A 20,623-nucleotide genomic window follows, 5' to 3' on the forward strand; every position below is an offset into this window, starting at 1 on the left:
AACATATGCTTTTATATGTATGTATATACACATACACATTTTAATAAATACATTTCCCCTATCCTTCTGAATTATAAATAATTAGTTGTTCCCCCTCCTTTCTAATTATGCATCTATACACTTAAAGCACTTTTGTGCCAGTGTAAATCCTATTTTGTTACTGAAGGTACACCCAGAAATAAACATAGATGTTATACCTGGGGACTTCCACAGCTTCCCTCTCCTGATGATACTTTTCATATTCTGCTACTTCCATGAGAAAGTGGTAGCTTGTGAGATTTAGGAAGAGAAATAAATAAAAATGTAACTATATAAATAGCATAAAACTAAAATTATTTTTTCCAATATCTTAGGAGAACTATTTGAGAATATAATTTCCTGCCTGCCCCAAAGACTGAAATGTTGTCTTTCAAAGTGTGCATATAAATTTTAAGCAAAGGCTCATAACACGTAAAAGAAAAACTGCATGATGTTTGGATCTGCTCCATTTAGCACCAAATCATATCAGTGAGATTTCATTGGACTTAGGGGAGCGATTTTTGCAGGAACAAGTAGCATACACAGAGATATGAAAATTATACAAGCGTACCAAATAGAGCTTACGACTGGCTTTGGGCCATAATCAGCATTACAATTTCTTCAAGTAAGTACAAATTATACCTCATCCAGAGTGTAGTACCTGAAGAGTTATGTGCAATAAAGGAAGCTTGGAGTAAAACACTTTAGACAGATGCAAACAACAAAGGGCACCAGAGAACCAGCAGCTTATTTCAGCACCATACCTGCTACACCTGACTAGCCTAGAACTGAAAGCAACTCTTGCATGGTGTGGGCTATTGGGGTCACTGTTAGCAGTAACCACACATCAGAGAATCATTTCAGTTAGAAACATCCAGTTAGCCCCTCTGCTCAAAGCAGGGTCATTTACACCTATGCAGTTACATTTCAACTATCAGCCAGGATGGAGACCCCACAGCCTTTCTCAGCAAAGTGTTCCAGTATTCCCCCACCTCACAGTAAAAAATTACTCTACTCTGTTCAGATGAAATGTCTAATTTGTACCCATTTCCTCTGGTGGTGCCACTGGGCACCACTGATGAGAGTCTGGCTCCCTCTTTGTTAATCATTCTCACTTCAGGTATTTTTATACACTCGTCAGATTCCCCCTGAGCCTCCTCTTCAGCTCTGTCACACTCTGCTCACCCAAAAGATGCTCCAGTCCTTTCATAAGATTAAGAAGTCAGAAGAATTCCTAGAAACAACAAATAATGAACCACAAGGGTAAAATTATACTCTGATATTTTAGAACAGAGGAGCCCATATAAGACTTCTTTAAATATGTTCTTAATTGGAATTACACATCATCTTTTAGAGTCTTTATTTTAAAATTATCACCACATTCACTGGTTAATGCAGTAAGTATTTAAGTAGCAGTGGCCATCATAAACCAGGAATTTCCATACTTTCAAGCTATATTAGGATCTTTAAACTCAAAATGAACACTGCATAATTCTCCTGGATTTTAACAGAGGTCACTGGAGTAAAAGGAAGTATCCTGAGAGGAAAACAAAGTTATATATTCACTCTATATTAAAGGATCACTCCAGCTCAAAAAAAAGTCACCATAACACAAAACCTATGAAAATTATTATGATTTTGCTTTTTTTGGAATGCTGCTTCTAAATCGTTCTTAAACATTGCCTCTCCAGAGCTTTTATACTTTTGCCAAACACTGAGAGTTTTACTGAATTACTCAATTCTCAGAAATGTCAAAATTCTGGGCAATTAATAACAGTGTTCAAGAAACAAAATTACACTAAAGAAGATCCAGACTCCATCCAGAGAAGTCCAGAACAGTTCCATTAAAAAACAAATTGCAGCAAAATTTAGAAGTATAATATTCTCCTACCAACTATGGAAACAGGCCCTCCTTGAAAAAAAGAACAAGTGAAAACCAAAACAAGTCAAAAAATAAAAAGCCTCTATCTCTTGTTTTGTGTGTTTGTGGTGTTGTTTGGTTCTTTGATTTTTATTTTTTTGTTTCTGTTTGTTTGCTTTGTTTGTCATGAGTCCTGTCTTCTGCACTCTTGAAGAAAGAAAAACTATCTATTCAAAATCAAGAGGTTTTAGGGAAAATATTTACCTTCATATATGACAGCTAAGTTTACATGCCTGAAGCAATTTCAACAAAAATCCCTGTAATTCTACAGTTACATCGTCACCAACTTTATTTTATATAAACTATTCTATAAACTGATGAACAACACTATACAAACAACTGCAGCAGTCATACCTTTTCTACAGACTTCTGAATTATTGAACCACTTACTCAGTAAAAAGACATCACGGCGAAATGTTCTTGGGTTCAATTCTACAGATTAAATCCAAAGACATCTGCATGTGTATATCCCAAATAATTTTGAAGGACATGACAGAACCCCACTATAAGGCTTTCACTGCTCTGAGTTCAAAAACTGGAACAGCTTGAGGGATCATCTCCCCTCGCTGGGAGAACTGTGTTGTGTTTATCAACCTAGTTCTAATATGACAAAAGATTATAGACAGAGTGATTGTACCCTCTGGTGATTTGATTTGAGGAATTGGATAACAAAGTGTTTCAGAAAGATTTTGCCATAAAAGCAACTCTTTCTACAGAAAATGTGCATAAGTTTTGGCATCCAAACAGACACACAGGAGAGATTCTGATTTCAGTGACACTGCTGCAAACTCAAAAGTATCCAATGTCAAGAGAATTATTCCAGATTATAGCAATGAAATGGAAATCAGAACACAGCCTCCTCTTGGAGCCTTCTGATGCCATTTGTGAATTACACACAAAAATTACCTTGAACTAATGCAGCTGAAGGAAAATTGGCAACAGTTGTGGCACTTCCTAATAACCTCAGAAGTTAAAGTCTTATGAGGATAGAAGGATTTGGGTTTAATTTGATCACATTTCATCCATATTAAATGTAACCAAATAAAGGTTTTCTTCCTCATAAAATTAAAAAATATGCTGTGCAAAGTTAAAACTATGGGAGAGTGAAACGCAAAAAGCTGTACACATTTAAAAAATATTTAAAATTTACATTCAAAATATCTACAATTTTTTAAGAAACATTTTAGATGTCCTGGCCTGCTATGTATTGAGCTGTATCTATCTCCACTATCTCCCCAGCTTTTCTACATGGAGCAACAAGGAAACTGATGATGTTCATATGCTACAGTTTATTCTTCAGGTTTTGTTGGGGCTTTTTCCAATTCAGAGAACACTCTCATTATTTCTTATACTTAAATACAACTAAAAGAGACTCCTGGCTCTGTTGATGGCATATTGCTCTCATAATTTACTCCAGTGGGAAAACACAATGCATCTCTAAGAGGAAAAAAACATCACAATTAGATGCACACTGAATCAAAAGCAAGTGCAATCAAAGAGTTAATATAGAAAAACCTTTCCTAGTTCTTCAAGAATATAGACACTGCAAGGCAAAGGGAGAAACCCAACAAATAATAAGGAAAGACAATGAAGGCATTGAGAAAGTAGCTACATACATTCTGGCTATTGCTGAAAAAAAAGTTAGCCTATTAACATGCAGCAAAGGAACTGAAGTCTTTTCTTCTGACCAATACAAAATTATTTCAGCTAACATTTCCCAAGTAAAGAGATTATGATATGCTACAAAACTACAAAAAAAAATACTTTTTGGTAATTGAATTCCTCTATGAATCACCATTTATGAACTAGCTGGAAGAATTTTGTAACAACTGCATCATATCAAGAGAAATTTATCCTTTTTCTTCTTGTTGCAGTTTTGAAAAAATTTCACTACTAACATAGCCCATCAGTTATAAAGTCAATCTTCTAGTCATATAGCTCCTCTACCCCAAAATCTTTAAAAAACATTTAAAGTTATTTGGTGATTTCTAAGTAGATGCCTTGATCAACCATCTCAGTCCCATTTCTATCACTGAAAGACACAGCCCATCCTCATCTAAGATAAAAGATTCATTTCTTAAGGAGCATACAGAAATTTGTGCTAATTAAAGACAACATTAAAATCAGACAAACTATAACTTGTCTAAATTAATTTGAGTGAGAGTTAATCTTCTAAATGCTGCAGTGTTTAAGAACTAGCATATACCTCCCTCGACTTTCAAAATTCCCACTTTGAGATTACATTTCTTAAAAATTAAAACCAATTTTGGTCTTTGGTATAATTTGAATTAGAATTTAAGATACTATCCTGTATTTCACCTTAAATGAAGACTGAATACTCCTAAGAATGAAAGTCTGCCTTTGGGGATGCTATCAAAGTAAAGCAGACTACTGCATTCTTCCATACTCACACTGTGAAATTCCACTGAGAAGTGGCTATTCCCTAAACAGGATGCAGCAGAACACGTTATTCATTCTCCAGTCTTAAATACCACAACGACTGAAACTACTTTGAGTTGTTTTAATTAAAAACTTTTCAAATTTCTGCATGTGCTTTATACTAAAGTCCATTTTCGAGTCAATGACTAAAGAATGAAAAATTAACTTAAAGTTGCTTTCTCAATTTAAATATTTCACTTGTTATGATCATTTAACGAGGCCAAAAAAAAAAAAGAAAAACCATAACAGCTGCAAAGTCACCAGGTAGACATAATTGGATTTCAAATATTACAGTGATTAAGTACAAGGGGAAAAGAATGCTGTGAACCAGAAAGATGCATTTCTTTTGAGCTACATGCAGCTGCAATGTGTAAGGACATGTCCACCTGAAATGCTTCTTGAATTTTTACTGGTCATTGGTTTTATTCTACAAAATTCAATCCACAAAATTATCTTCCTTGAAAGCAAGGAACCCTATTTTTAAGAGCAGGGTAAGAACATTTAATATTACCGTATAGTTTTGAAGCACAGATCTCTTTCAGTATTTTATTTTTAATTGACCCCTTATTAATTCAATATTATTTTATGCATGCAAAGGCATTAGTTCTAAATGTTCATGTAGAAGTGAATGTTTAATCTGTTAATGTAGAAGGCACTTCAGAATAACGTTTTTGAATTATTTACTTTAGCTTATGTTAACACAACAAACTATTTCTTCCTACAAAACCTAACAAAGCCCAGAAAAACTATCAGAATGCTTTGGAAGGTAATTTTAGCTGAAATCACTAATAATTTTAACACATCACGTAAAAATGAAAGAATGGCAAACAGAAGAATATTCCCCAAGGATTAACTATTGCTGTCATAATTTTTCTTCAGCTCAATTTTCTTCCCCATTTCACTTAAATTGACACTTTTGTTATGCAAGATGGCAGCCCTGTTTTACAGTATACATATTAGAAGACTTTTTCCAAAATTTTACAAGAAAAGACTACAAGCATAGTCAGTATTCTACAAGAACACAGCTATTTTGTTTTCATGAATTGCAGCTAAACTTAGCAGCGTTCACAGAAGTTTTCCTACCACAGGAAAATAAAAAATAGGTGAGGGATGACAACCTTGTGTGATAGGGTCACCAGCATGTGGGAACAATAAAAGTTTAAGTACCAAAAGACAAAACGTACAACAGTTTTAAAAGCTATTAGGAAAATTTGTCTAATTAGTTCTGATTGCAAAATTTCTTTTTGTTTGTGCATTACCATCAACAGTGAATGAAATATGCTACAATGAAAAAGAGAACATATACTCTCACAAATCCCCCTGAGATACATCTCTCAAACTAAGCCAAATAAAAACTGAAAACCTCATCTTTGGTAGCACGATCTCCTCCAGACTGGCTGTATCCTGTAATAACACTACACTGCCAAATCTGGGTTTGTATTTTATTAAAAGAATAACTTTAACTAGTTATAAGAATGAGAAAATTGCTCAGAAGTGGTGCTCTTCTGCACAAAACAAACAAAAACAAAACAAAAAAACCCGCCTTATGTTTTTCTTTATTTAAGTATTCAGAACCAGTTTTACTGAATGAATCTATACACAAATTAAAATCCTGACAGGTAAAAGCAGGTACTTTGTTAGATTACTTCTAGGTACAGGCAGATGCATCTACTCCCACAGTGGCTCAGCAGCTGTTTCTCAGCAGCTGCTGCCCTTTACTGGTTTGCCTTTGTAAGTGTTCCCATCAGATTTTCAACTATTTCAGAGGCACCACTACACAATATAAACACACTTGGCAGCTGTGAAGAAAATGAAAAAGACTTAACATTTTATTCAAATCAGATGCATTCAATTTTATCTCATGTTAATATTAAAAAGTCCATTTCCCTATTCATATTTACTACTTGCATGAAAAGGAGCAACCTAAACAACTATAAGAATATATGAAACTCTTACAAGACAGTAGCTAATAAATATTTTAAAGCAATTTTTGCTTTGTGTATTATACACAGCCCTGCTAGTTTAAAGAACAGACTAAAAGAAATGAAGTTCTCTATATTCACCAGTACAGATGCCCCTATTAGACTTTGACCCATATTATCAGTTAATTGCTCTTCTCTTTGAACTTCTCTGCTCAAGAAGAGATAATGCCAGATTTTACGGAGCTCTTTAAAAAAAAAAGGTTGTACGTAGAATAAACAAAGTCTCTCTAAATGAGAGGGTCTGTTAAAGTTTCAATTACAATCTCACTAATGAAAGGACATTTGAAAACATTCTTTTTTATTCACAAGGATTTTTTTCTTGATTTATCTACACTTAATAGTGGGTTTTGCCTGTTGTCATTAGTATCAAGCCCTTGAAAATAAAAGTGTTCATAAAAGCACAGCCCAGACTGATACAACAAAGAGCATATTTACCAGTTTTTCAATAGCATCCTTGCCCCTCTCAACGTCTTCAGTGTCTTAAATATGGTTTGTTCATATAACACCATCAAACTTACAAGATGTTAAAAGGGTCTTATTATGAGTATGTAAATAAATAAGCTGACACAAAAAAAAAGTGTTTGTTGGGACAAAAGGGTTCAAACCAGAAGATTAGACAAGGATGCAACAGTTTTGCTCAAAGTGCCTTTGTGGCTGGGACTGCTAAGAATGTTGGTCTGGGAGAACTCCATTTATTGTGCCTAGTGTTGTTCATCCTCTGCCTGTTTTGAGAAGTATTCTGAGAAGATTCCTGTGTTGAGATAACACATTCCCACAGACCTCTCACAGATATGCTTGAGCTCCCTGCTGCAAGAGAGACCATAAAGGCACAGCCTTGTGATAAACTCCGATGTGTGAAGCCCTGTGACATACTGGGTTTGGCAGTGGGGTTGCTACCTCCCCCTGCCCCTCTGTCCACCAGGATGAGCCAAGCCTAAGGGAGCTTGTGTCCCTGTGTGTCTCTGCCTGCTGGGATGAGCCAAGCCTAAGGGAGCTTGTGTTTCTGTGTGTCTCTGCCACCCAGCCTTGCTGGCGAGGTAATGAAATAAATTTACTCTTTGCATGGCAGCTGTGGTTTGGTGATCACCTGTATGTGTCAATTCACTCAGTATTATACAATCTACTGTATCCTTACGGCACCTGCAAACTGATTTTTAAAGAAAAAAGATAAATGCCTTGGTCATCTTGAAAGGATTAAAAGCACAAGATTACAAAAGGTCTTGAACTAAACTGCACATGAGACTAGGACAAATGCAACTGAAAGATTATATTTTAAGCACTCGATTTTAGGACACTACAAGGTAGGTAAGGGCATTATTGTACAGCTGAAAACAAGGAGAAGCCTATTGGCCAAAAAAAAAAAAAAATAGTCTTACACTGAAAAGTCTTCTGAAAAAATTGTGTAGATAAGCTAAGACAGCATATGCTGCAAAGGAAATCTTCATTCAGTCTGATTCTAAAAGGATCCAACTTGCCCAGTACCAAACCAAAGGAAATAAATCTGCTGTCAGTCTACCAAACGACAGGTTTATGGCAGAAGTAGAAAGAGAACACTATTTTGGAATAAGAAAAGAGTTACATTGCTAACTGCTGTGCTGATTGCTTTTTTAAATCAGAGATATACTGTACAATCTGGAAAGACTTGTGGGTGCAAGTGGTTATTTATCAATTTCATCAGTAATTGTGGTAAACCAAAATGATAAGAAAGTATCTATAATACTTCCCCATTCTTATGGGAAAATAATAAAAGCCTGTTTTCCTTACACTTTTCTGGTGAAAATCCTTCCAGTTTGTATAAATATAGTCTGTTTTAAAAAGGCCACATTACAGTGATTTGATCCACATCATCATACCAAAAATAAAAGCCACATCATATAAATAGGCCAAGGAGGATGTAGTTTGAGCAAATACAGGCTTACATCTGATCAATTATATAATGCCTAGCTCCAAAACTTATGTGAGATGTGACATATTTGCTTCCTTTACCTTCATTCCTCCCTATCCCCAAAGAGGTGAACTGTTTGTTACTTCCACAATGGTGGATAGACACATATTGTTCCAGTAAGTGCAGGCTGCTGCTCAGTGAAAGCCGTCTTTTGCTTTTCATAGAATCTGACATCAGATCATGCTTCAGTTCTCATCTATCTCCAATTATTCATCATTCCCTATTTTTTTGCATCCTACATACATCTCTTATAAAGACAGAGATTGGCTTGACTATCTCCTTTGCATACAGATCTTTCTTAAAAATAAAATAGTAGAAATCTGGCAAGCTGAGGGAGGCATAGAGAAAGACATATAAAGTAGTGGTCTATTTAAAAGCCTCTGCTACTTTAATAATCAGCTCTTAATGGGAAATATATATATACACATACCCCATATGCATGCTGTACATATGTGTTTCATATATACAGATGAAGTTTAAAGAGATATTTTTAACTATGTAAAATGTATATATTACTGTCTTTTTTAAGTCTGTGATAACATTGGACTAAGAATGGATGGCAGACTCCAGAGAAGTCACACCTGCCAAACATGGAGATGCTTCAGAGAAAATAGTTTTAATTTCTTATCCTGCATTAAGAGACAGGTCCTCTCAAAGACTGTAATACTATCAAACAGCTTTTTGGTGAGTCAAAAATCACAGTTTTCAAATTCTAAAGGAAAACTACAGTCTTTACTGACAAGCATTTTGCAATACAATTTTAAAACAATAACTATGAAAAATATAAAACTATTCAATTTTTTTGATCTTTTACTATCATTACTCTAAAAGAGAAAATCTTTACGGTCAGTACAGCTCTTTTGAGACAGTTCATTCTTTTCTCTCTTGTTTCAGCACTAGCTCAAGCTCTTATTCTGATATTCTAGGAAACCTGCTTTATATATTTTGATACAAACTACAGATAAAAAATATTCTCCTAATAGGAGAAAGTAGACATAGGTGGAACTACATTTGAAACAATATATTTCTTAATCACGTATTTATTCCTTTATATCTGCCCTACTTCATTACTAATCTTCTCCATTGGTGTTAAGTTTTCAACTTGTCAAACTCCTGGTTATTGGAGAGTGGCTGTAACTGTTGATCCTCCAAGCTGTGCTCCTAAGAACTCTGCCTCACTGAAGCTGAGATATCCTCTTGTCATGTTAAATCAAGGAGCCCAGACTTTCACATTTGATTATGCCATTAATTCAAAGTTGTACTATAACATTCATAAAGCCTTGCTATCCCTGCAATGTACCTGTATTTCAAATACAGCATCAGATCTATTTCACATGACCATATCAGGTTTCTTTTCCTCTGAACTATTTAAATATCTTTTTTTGTTTTAAAGGTGTTACACAAAATAAAGTTAGTAATCTGGCACTCGTTAAAATCGGTGATCCTATTGCACAAAAAAACTCATCTTACTGTCAAAGGCATATTAGAATAGTAGAAAGGTTTTATGAGTCCAGAAAAATGTTATAGTATCATTTCTAGTATTAAAAGCTATATCAATAAAGTAAGAGGTTTTTTTTTCAAAATACTTTTTGATTTATCATAACGGGAAGATGTTCTCCACTGCTGAAAGAAAAAAGAACTTCTTAGCATTTAGGAAATCATATAGTCACATCTGTCTGCAGTGAAAGCTGCACTCAAGTAAGGCACATGTTTAAAAATATTACATTCAATGAATTATATTCAAGCACAGCAAGTGTCTTTCAAAGGTGAATCAGTAGCAAGTCACAGAGTGTGTCTGCATGTCTGCAACGTGAGATTACAGGTAAATTTTTAAATCAGAATACCACTTTACAGCTTGCACATCATAGTTACAGATGATGAAGAGTTAATAAACTGTTTCTACTAAGAAACAGAATTTTCTTAATGGAAAATATGATAATTTTGTACAAGATGGACAATAAACTGCTGGTTCAGCATGAAGCACATATTTCTGCTCGCTTTAAGCCAAAGCAATAATATTTATTCCTAGAATTTTAATGAAACAATGCCTAAAACCTTCATTTAAGAGTAAGCGAAATAATCAAACAATTTGATGCAGAAATTTTACATATAGTATCTGAAGTTCTAAAAAAATGAGAAAATACCATTACCACATATATTGAAGAAAATTAAGCCAGAACTTGTAGGCTTTAAGATCATCATCAGTGTTGAATCTTAACTCCAATATTTTTGTTCACCTGGTATTGCAAATATTCAACCCTCTTTGGAACCCCCTTCCCTGAAATATGCAGACTGAGTGCAATCCCTAATATGCACTACCAGCCATTAAAGCAATTGTACCTTGACATACATGCTTTTCCTTGTCTTAAGTTGAGGCTAATGATAACAGAACTTTTAAGCTCTCCTCAGAGCAATTTCTGATTATAATTCATTGGATAAATGACAAGATTTCATTAAGTGCAAAACATTTTTTTAAATTATTCTGTATGGTTCAACCATCAATTGCTGTTTGGAAAATAAGCAACTGAAATATGCACTAAGATCAACTTTGGAATTAATGATCCAATATTCTGGATGTGAAAAATGTAATTTATCCAAAAACACGCATACTTTAATTCAGTAGACTTACCTTGTACAGTTCTAAAAACAAGAAAACATTACAGGAAAAGAGAGCATATTGATTTTGTAATAATTCCTTCACATAATGCAGAGAGAAAAAAAATACCTTTCTTTAGATCATTAAGCAGTGCTAGTAAAAGGAAATGGAAATAACATGAAGAAAAGAAATAAATCCTACCCTGAACACCCACTTTAGGTAAAAAGCTGAAGTAATTTTTTTCGATCAGCAATTTTTTAGATAAAACTTGTTTTCACAATCTTGAATAGTAACTTTCCCTGGCCTGACTTTATGACTTTAAAGGTACATTTATTTGGCAAAAAGCCTGGCACAAAACCACCTTTATAATAAATACAAAAAGTATATTTCACTAATGGTCAAGCTGCATATCAACTGAGCAAAGATAATAAAGCTAAGCTTGTGCTTTCCCAATTTTTAAAATTCCCATTATTGAAACAACGTAGCTGGCACATCTCTTGTACAAATAGTAGAATTATAATACTTTAGATTAAACTGGAGTGACCAAGCAGCTACTTATGCACCACCTGTGCTTGAACAGTGGTAAAACCACAGTTGTCTGAGAAATAATAAATGTCAAGAAAAACAGATACCCACAAAGGGGGCTGGGGGTGGGATTTGCGGGCTTTCTGTAAGAGCCCTTTGAGACTCCTTCCATGGGACACAGGCACCCTTCCACCTGTGAGCATCAGCAACATTCCTGAGCAGCAGCTCAGCTCCCTCTGTGCCACCAGCTCCTGCTCCCAACTCAGCACAGGCAGGAAATAAACAGTATGAGACAACACAGGAGGAGTGAGATTGCTGGGGGAAGTGACACAGCAGTTCAGACCACAATGCAGAAAGAAAGGTAGGAGGCAAAGCTGAAAAAGGAACACCACAGAAAGCACGAGAGTGCTGAAGCCAGCTGTTTATGACAGGCTATGGAATGTTTTTATGGCTGCCAAATTGTGCAGGGTCAGTCACTCCTGGTCTCATATTTGCAGTGTATAATGGGATTAAGTAGGAATGGTAGCTGTAAAAATCTGGACCTTTATCAGTTCATGTGAGTTTCATCTTAGCACCTGCGTTCTTTCAGGCAGTTATTTCACTAATCATGAAGTCATAAACTTTTTAGGAAAACTCTGACCCTTTGCAAAGAGGCTCTCACTAAACAAAATACTTACCTTGAAAATACCAGCCATAAGATTTCAGATAATATAGTACTAAAACTAACTTAAATGTGTTATTTCTTCACTGTGGAGTGCAGTGGCAGATGCACCCTGGCTACACTGCCAATCCTTATAAAAAAGAACCCTGTGTTAATATCTATCCTGGTTTTTAAGGCATTGCTGCTGCCTTTGGTGCTGGTTCGCAGAGGTTTTGCCATTTTGCCTTATGCTTTCACATAAGAAACTATTAAAAAAGGAAGCATATATATGCTTAAAATGTGGTTTGTTAGTATCTAGAGGAATACATTTCTCTCATCTCTTCTCAACCTGTGTTTACAGGAAATAAGAAAATCTAAACCTTAACTAATACTTTAAATAATTTTAAACACAAGATTACTTCCAGCTGATATGATGCAGAGCTTTAACTTCTGACCAACAGTCCAAAATACGAATGAATTCCTTATGAACTCAGTTCTGACCTTAGGAGTTTCAAAGCTGAAATGCAATAGTGTATGCTGCAATAAATGTTACACAAATACTCTACTGCTGACAATGTGATCAAAATCACATACCCCATGAGAAATAGAGAGTTCTTAAACTTATTTTTGTGCAAATGAAAACATACAGACTAAAAAGGAAGGCAAGAAGAATATTTATAATTTTTAATACCATCAAGATTTCCTCAGAGAATAGCAAGTGCTTATAAAGCTCAATATACAATACCCAGCAACAATAGATGGCTTGGTTGTTCTGTGCCTTTTCACCCCTGGGGTTATGGGTGGCATGTATATTGACTTGTCAAACAGGCTGAGTACTTTTATGTCTAGACTAAATGTCTTACATCAAAACTCTATCACTAATGGCACCTCATAGTAGTCAACAGCAGCAGAACTGTCAGCTTCCTCAGGATGCCTTTAGAAGTTCCTAGTTAGGAATTATCTAGTTATATTTACTGTCATCACTACTCCTTGATCACCTACTCAAATTTTAGATAATCCTGCAAAAATATCCATACAGAGACAATACAGCTATTTTATGAGCACCTATACATGCTAGGAAATACTTGAAAATCATTATTTTTCTGCTTTTGCTTACACTGCTTAATCCAAAATAAAACATATTGACAGAAAATCTTCATGCCCTCTAAACTGATTGTTAATTGGCAAAAATCTGAAACACCAACCAAGGTATTTTCTGAGCTTAGAGATTTAAAACAGCCATGAAGAGAAAACAAAAAGAAAATAATTTTGCCCTAACAAAGATACATCTTGACAAGGATGTCTTAACTTACTCATTGGGAGTTCCAGCCTCTTTTAGCTCCTTGATAAAAAATTCCTATTTAACAAATTTCAAATCTATGAGTCTCATTGGTGAAATCAAGAAGCTGAGAAGTCCTACAGCTGGACAAACTTCATAAAATTGACATCTGTTGTCTAAAATCAATACTAAAGTTAGGAGCAAGAATTACACATATGTGTTCAAACAATCAAAACTGGTTTTGTTGTTGACACTTCTATTTGATCTCATGTAATAAGAATCATATCAAAGAATAAAGTTCTGAAGAAGATGGTTTCTGTTTCAAAATTTCACTGTAAAACTGAAAAGCAGACCTCTTGATGATACACAATCTACAAAAGACAGTTACTGATTAAATTTGTATTACTGATGAATTTTTAAACATTTATTTTAAATATTGCATGTGCAAAAATCAGCAAACTATTCATTTTAGATAGGTATTTTTCTGTCTGAACCATATTTTTTCTGAAACCACTTACTGCCTTTTGAAATATTGGTACTTCTTCCAAAAAGTTTACAGATTAGTAGGTAGTATTTAACTTAGGAAAAAGACATTTTATTGCAGAAAGCTGTCATGCTGAATACTGTCATACAAAATGACAATAGCTGCAGTTTCTGTATTTTTCAATCTGGTTAAGGGCTGTCAGTCAATTCATAAACACAACACTGTCACCTAAGCAGAAAAGAATAGATTCAGATTCTAAAATTGTCTTCTGTTTTGAAAGAGTTAAATCTTTATTCATAATCACAATAAAGTGCCTTGCATATATTCTCATTTCCTGCTTTCCCAGAGAGAAAAAGGTGGAAATAACGTATCCATGTTATATGCTGCAGAACTAAGAGACATAAACCCTCACTGTACACAGAGCTTGCTTTTTATGTCTCTGTTCAAATCAATACCAAATCTTCCCCTTTTCAATAGATTTGACATATACAACAAGGAGTAAATAGGTACCTGTGATGGAGTACTGCAAGTTCTAGACTGTAAATAACAAACAAGAAATTTACTCCCCTTACCTCAGCTTTTTCACCATTTTAAATCACTAAAAGTTGAAATGTTAACATTTGTTTTATCCGCTTTTTTCCTCTCTGCTCTTCACTTTCTATCATCAAAGCACATTTTGAGATGACTTTGCACCCCATAACATGACACAGTCCATAACACCATATTCAACACCCCTGAGCTGCATCACACAGTAACCCTGGTGCAGAATAGGGCTGTGCAGCAGAAGCCACCCTGTACAGGTCAAGGTACAGAAGCTCAGGCTCACTTTCTCCTGTGATCTTCAGAAGAGAACAGAATCACTGTAATGCTTTCATTTCATTGATTCAGATCACAGCTCAAAACCATAAATAACTGAAAACGTAATGCCAAAGGAATGGAGAACTGCAACTCATGAACAATTCCTTGAATCTGAGTCAACATGAAGGGGATTGTATCACTGAACTACGTTCCCCAATAAATATTCTTCAAATTAGTAGTGAAGAAATTAACTGCCTGCATTTACCTATCACATATCACTGGAAAAACTGGCAATATTTCCAGTTAAATTTTGATAATACAAAGTAAAAACTAATTTAATGTCTTTGAAATGGTATACTCACCTCATCTAAGTCTTTAATATAAACAATTTTCTCTTCAATACCAATAGGCATTGGTTCACTATGGGGGATCTTCACCTCTTCGTACATTTTATTATTTTCTCGCTGAACTGACTCTGGTAAGAACACCTGAAAGTGTATTACAGGAAAATTAATTAAAAGTATGAAAACAGAAAGTGTCATTATGCATAACGCACTTTGAACCATGCTTTATCACTTTCCTCCAAAAAATGGATCCAAACCAAAAGCAAATCTCACCCTTTTTATAGATAGAACTGAACCCCCCAAATGGAAAAAAATCAGTTTTACTACTCATAAAATAGTCCCAAAACCCCAAAAAAGATAATTCTGTTTTATTAAATTCAGAATCCATTAGGTCTAGAATTTCATAAAGCATTTATTTTGTTAAAGTAAATTCAAAGGTATCCAAAAGAAAAAAACATAATATCTTAAGAATTTAAATGACCCTAGAAATAAAAGCAAATACATCAGTTGAAAATGATATTATTTCTTTCAGAATCAAAGTAAAAATAGAATATATCAAAGCCTTTAAAACCCTCTGCAAAGAAGCACCGCTTCATACGTTGGATTCCGAGAAGGAGGAGACTAAGGAAACAAAGGGAACCCTGCTGCACATTACTCATGGGGAAAGATGCACTGTTCAAGAAGGGTCATGCACCAACATACCTTTGCACCCCCAATGAATGCTGATGTTTTCATAGCTTCAGCTCGGGAGTCATAGACATGTGGATAATGAATTTTTTCAACGCTCAGCTCTCTCTGTCTACCTAGGACTGGCATACTCCGAGCATTCAGAAGCGCTAGTTCTCTGTGGGCAGAAAAATACCTGCAGTAATTCTGCCCATTTCAAGCTGCCATCACAAAAACTGAGCATGGTACATTAAAGTCAGAGCAAGATTTGAAGAAATGAAATAAAAAAACGAATTACAGTATTATTCTCTGGCGCTAGTTAGACCAAAACCTTAAAACACATGGTTTAGATAAAATTGAGAAGTGCAATTCAACAAGTGCAAGACTTTCCTAAAAGCAGTTTTGACTCTTTTTAAGCAACACAGCAACATGATTTCACAGTTAGATACCATTCTCACTATATTTTTCTCAATACAAAATACAACAGCTTATTTGCTCCTTATTCTCTCCCTCCTCTACTCCTCCCACTACCTTCTAGCTGTCAACTTGGAAAATAGTACCCATTAATCTTGAGAGAGAAAAAGAAAGATAGTTCTGATAGATTTAGTACAGACTTCATAAATCCTAAGCAAGCAGTGTGCATACAGGAACTAAGAAAGATAGCCTACCCCACTAATCTGCAATTCCAGCCCACAGAGATGAGATCAAGAAGATTCTCGTTAAGCAAATCACTGCTTTCTTTCCTGAAAATTAGGTTTTCATATAAAAAAAAATTCTACGCTTGTAATAAAACGTGACTTGAAGTCAGAATCACCTAATCACCAAAGCAAGCTAAAAGAAAATAAACTGTTATGATATGTTGAAGTAGCAATTACAATAGAAGCATTTCTCAACTTTTGGGATTTATTACCTTTGCATCCGCAGCTCTTTGGGATCAAAGCACATTTGTCCTTCTCCAGAACCTTCTCCATCTTCCACAGCTTGTTTTTCTTTTCTGGCATTTCGTTTTTCTTCCCGACGATATTGCTTCATTAACAACTTTTCTTGTTCAGACTGAATTGTGACTTGACAACCATAATTTGGTTTAGTGTTTTCTCCTATAAACTTCTTGCACTGTTCTGCAATATGATAACAGACATGCATCTCCATAAGTACTGGATTCCACTTTTCCCCCCCCAGTTTCATTCTAAAGGTTTGGGGGTTTCATGCTTGTTTTGGGGGGTTTGTGCGTGCATGTGTGAGTGTATTCTGTGTTTAAAAATAGTTGAACTTTACGTAGACTGTGCATAAGTTGGGCTCAAGACATCTAGAAGTACCACCAGGTCATGTCCCAAAGGCAGGACATCTAAAATACACTTAATCCCAAAGCAATGGGATGGACTAGCAGCAAAGGAAGGACATTTTTTGTTCTCTGTACTTGTAACAACTTCATCTGCAGTGGAAGTGCCACTTTGCCTCTTATCTCTGCTCTTACATACATGCACTGATAAGCAGGATGGGTGACAACAGATTAAACAGGGTGGTTTTTTTTTTTAAACAGCCTCTTCACATACCAATTAGTGTATATAAACTAGATAACATGACTGTATTGAAAGCATACTCACAATGCAATTTCCCTGAACAAGTGAGGAAGTCTATCCTACTCTATACAATCACAAGGACTCCTTTCTTTTATGTCAATAAGCAGCAGGATTATCAGGAAGAATCAGAACCACAGAACAATTACAGTAAACAATAAATCCAGGGGAGCAGGGGACCCAAAAAAGCTGTTACATTCATGTTCTTGAGATCAGTACTGGCTAAAACTGAAGACACAACCAAGTCTTTTATATATGACAGGCTGGGAGAGATTTATTTTGTTTTCATTTTAACAATATTGGCGGTTTTAAATGTCATTTTTCAAAGTTCTGCAAACAGATTATTAGTTCATATAGGTTTGACTGCATATTAAATACTTAACTCAGTTAGGTTTCATATGAACTTCTGCAGCCAAACTCTGAAGCAAAAAACTTGAAAACCTTTTTTCATCAAATAAACCCACTTGACTGACATTTTGAACAATTTGTGCTGCTTAGTTTTCACCTACAGCAACAGTGAAACTCCTACATCTCACAGCATGCATACTGGATAAGGCAACAATAACTCATTGAAGAGCATTAAAAAAATTGTAATAAACTGTCAGAATGTCCACATTAATACCATCATGTCTGCGGCTTTTAACTCTCTCTCTCTCTCCCTCTCTCTTGTATTAAAAGGGGACAACAATGGACACAATTCTCTGACCAAATTTAATTCAGACTGAACACACCAGGGCACAGAAATGTTACTTGATTTGTCTGATAAACACCACAATCACCTTTACTGTCATGAAAGTAAATTACATAAGAGTTAGTCAAATAATACAGCATGGTACAAAAAAGCAGTACATGTACAGTTTCTCGACTTTTGCTAATTTTTTAAAGGCACAAATTACTCAGAATTTATTAAATTTCTGCAGACAGAAATTAGTCTCTTCCCCAAGTGAAATTTTGGAAAGATAGGACTTCTCCATTAGAAATACCATTTTGATCAACTTAAAAAGAATAAAACCTTATTAAAATTAAAATACTGAACTCAGGGCCAAGAGCATCTTCAGTCTCAGAGCAAATACCATTAATATCACTGACTTTTTTACACAGTTAAAGAAAGAATTCTCTCATCAGTGAAAAAAAGCATTAAATCAGTTAATGCTTTTCTATTGTCTGAAAAACATAACATTGAAAATATTCTTCCTCCACATTCTAGCTGAAATTACTGTGATTGATTTTAATGATGGCATAATGAAGAGTAATTTCATAAAAGCTTCCAAAATACTAATTCTGCTAAGCGAGAAGAAAATACTCCTGTAACTAAACTCTGTACACAGGAGAAAAATGTATTAATTCAATTTATACTGAATGTATTTTAATTTTTTATTTGATGACCTAAGAAAGGAAAGCTATCAGGATAGAAAGCCTTGTCATACAGGAAGACATTCATCTTTGAAATCATGAAAGGTAAAACTAACAGTTGTTCTGATGAGTTTAGACTAACCATTAGCACAGCAAGAGATGAACTTCTGAACGCTTGCTTATGTTATGTTTCATTGAAGACAAACATTAAAAAGGGGTCAGTTGCATTTTAAAGTTATTGTGCAGATACACAAGTCCGCCATTACTGGCTCTATTCACACTTTTCCAACTCCATATGCTGTAACACGCAGTGCGCTGCATGGCGCTATGTCCATGTAAGATTTATCCCAAGTCACAACCCATATGCTATCAGATTTATTTTTGTCAAAGAAACTTATAAGACTTGTTTTAAACCAATGATCTGTAAAACTTATTTTAAAATAATTACTTGGTGCAGACATATTAACTTATAAACAAAACCTGAATTCCTTTTTTTCACCCTCTCGCTTATTCATGCTTAAGTTTGACTCTATTATTTTCAGAAGTTGTAACTGTGCTTTTCTTCCCCAAGGCCTACATTAGATGATAGTACAAGTAGAGAGGAAGCAGGAAAGCAAATGAGGAATAATAGAAGATCAGATTATTTCCAGAGTAATCCATTAAAACAGGAAAAGTGCAACTGTTAATACATTCAAAATTTGCACATGCCCACAGGCAGTGCAGAAAAGTAAATAAATATATGCAATCTATATTTGTTTCTTCTGTAAAACCAGACTTTCTTTGCTTAAGCCCAGAAATACATTCCTTAATTGTCTCCTGGGATTTTTTTGTTTGTTTTTAAATTACACATGGACAGTACTACTGTTGGAAATAAAACAGAACAGTTAGAAATCTACTTTTTATCTGATTTGGAACAAAAATTTTGTAGTCACTTACCTTGGAGAGCCTGGAACCTGTTATCATTTGGACAAGTCAAAGATCTTTCCAGAATCAGAGATCTGTTCTGTAGGAGTTTCTCTATGAGTTCAAAACCTTCAGGGCCTAGCAGCTCAAATAACTAAAAAGAAAATAAAGTAATAAGTCATATCCTAACGTACATAAATTTTTAAATTTAAATAGGACTGCAATATTTCTGTCCTTGGCAACATCATATCTGTTGACAATATCTAACAAATAAATGAATTTCACTTCCCAGTAATTTAATCCAAAGGAAATTATAATTTCTAATACCAGGTTCTCTATTACAAAAAGGGAGAATTACAGAAAGTTTTCAGCTGGAAATATTTAAAAATTTGTGAATTTTGTCTATTAAGTAAAACTCACTTTCTCTTGGGGATTCTTATATAAAATTTAACTCTTCTTAAGGCTAAACTTTACGTGTCTTAGTGGTTGTTTACATATGCTGTAAATTTACTTCTCCATAATCTATGCAGATGAATCAAGAGGACCAATGCTTTCTCATGAAAGTCAGGAATGTAGGAAGTTATTCCCTTTATAGTCAACAGGAGGTGTAGCCTACTGTACTTTCACAGGCTTGTCCTACCAAAAAAAAATCATAGATGTGGAGTACAGCAAGAATATGAAGAAACATTTAAGATGACACCACTACTGACTTCAGTACCTGTACATATAATCCTGTGTGCAATTTGAACACATAAGGTAAGTGAAGTACATCAGAAAAGAGTTCTGTACCAGTAAGTGGTATTTTGGCCCAATGATACTCTTACTCAAATGATTCTCTTGTAGCAGCTTAGACAAATACAGTTCCCTATTTAAAGTTCCATTTTCCACTTAATACCGTATGGAAAAAATGGAATGGAAATGGAAATGGAATGGAAATGGAAAAAAAAAAACAACCCAAACCACTAAAAGTACTTTCATCTCTATCTTATCTGTAATTATTTTGTCAAAAATCAAAGCATTACAATAAGCAGTAAGTTACTCAAAATGCATTTCTGATTTTTAATACTGCTCAAAACAATTTTTTTTCTCGATTTTTTCTATTTCTAAAAAGGAAAATAGACCAGTTTCTCCTTAGTGCTTTTTGAATTTGCTG

The 20,623-nt window shown here is 34.7% G+C and overlaps 1 protein-coding gene across 1 annotated transcript in view; it reads right to left on the minus strand.

Annotated features, from left to right (window-relative positions):
* ASCC3 (activating signal cointegrator 1 complex subunit 3) overlaps nt 1–20,623 on the minus strand; it is a 251,444-nt gene that overhangs the window by 189,593 nt on the left and 41,228 nt on the right. The window contains exons 5-8 of the mRNA XM_059469026.1: nt 19,504–19,624; nt 16,548–16,755; nt 15,674–15,815; nt 14,990–15,115 (exon numbers count right to left, since the gene is read on the minus strand). Of these exons, the coding sequence (XP_059325009.1) occupies nt 14,990–15,115; nt 15,674–15,815; nt 16,548–16,755; nt 19,504–19,624 (597 nt within the window). The remainder of the gene's footprint in view (nt 1–14,989; nt 15,116–15,673; nt 15,816–16,547; nt 16,756–19,503; nt 19,625–20,623) is intronic.

This window comes from Ammospiza nelsoni, chromosome 3, assembly GCF_027579445.1.
Source record: "Ammospiza nelsoni isolate bAmmNel1 chromosome 3, bAmmNel1.pri, whole genome shotgun sequence".
NCBI lineage: Eukaryota > Metazoa > Chordata > Aves > Passeriformes > Passerellidae > Ammospiza > Ammospiza nelsoni.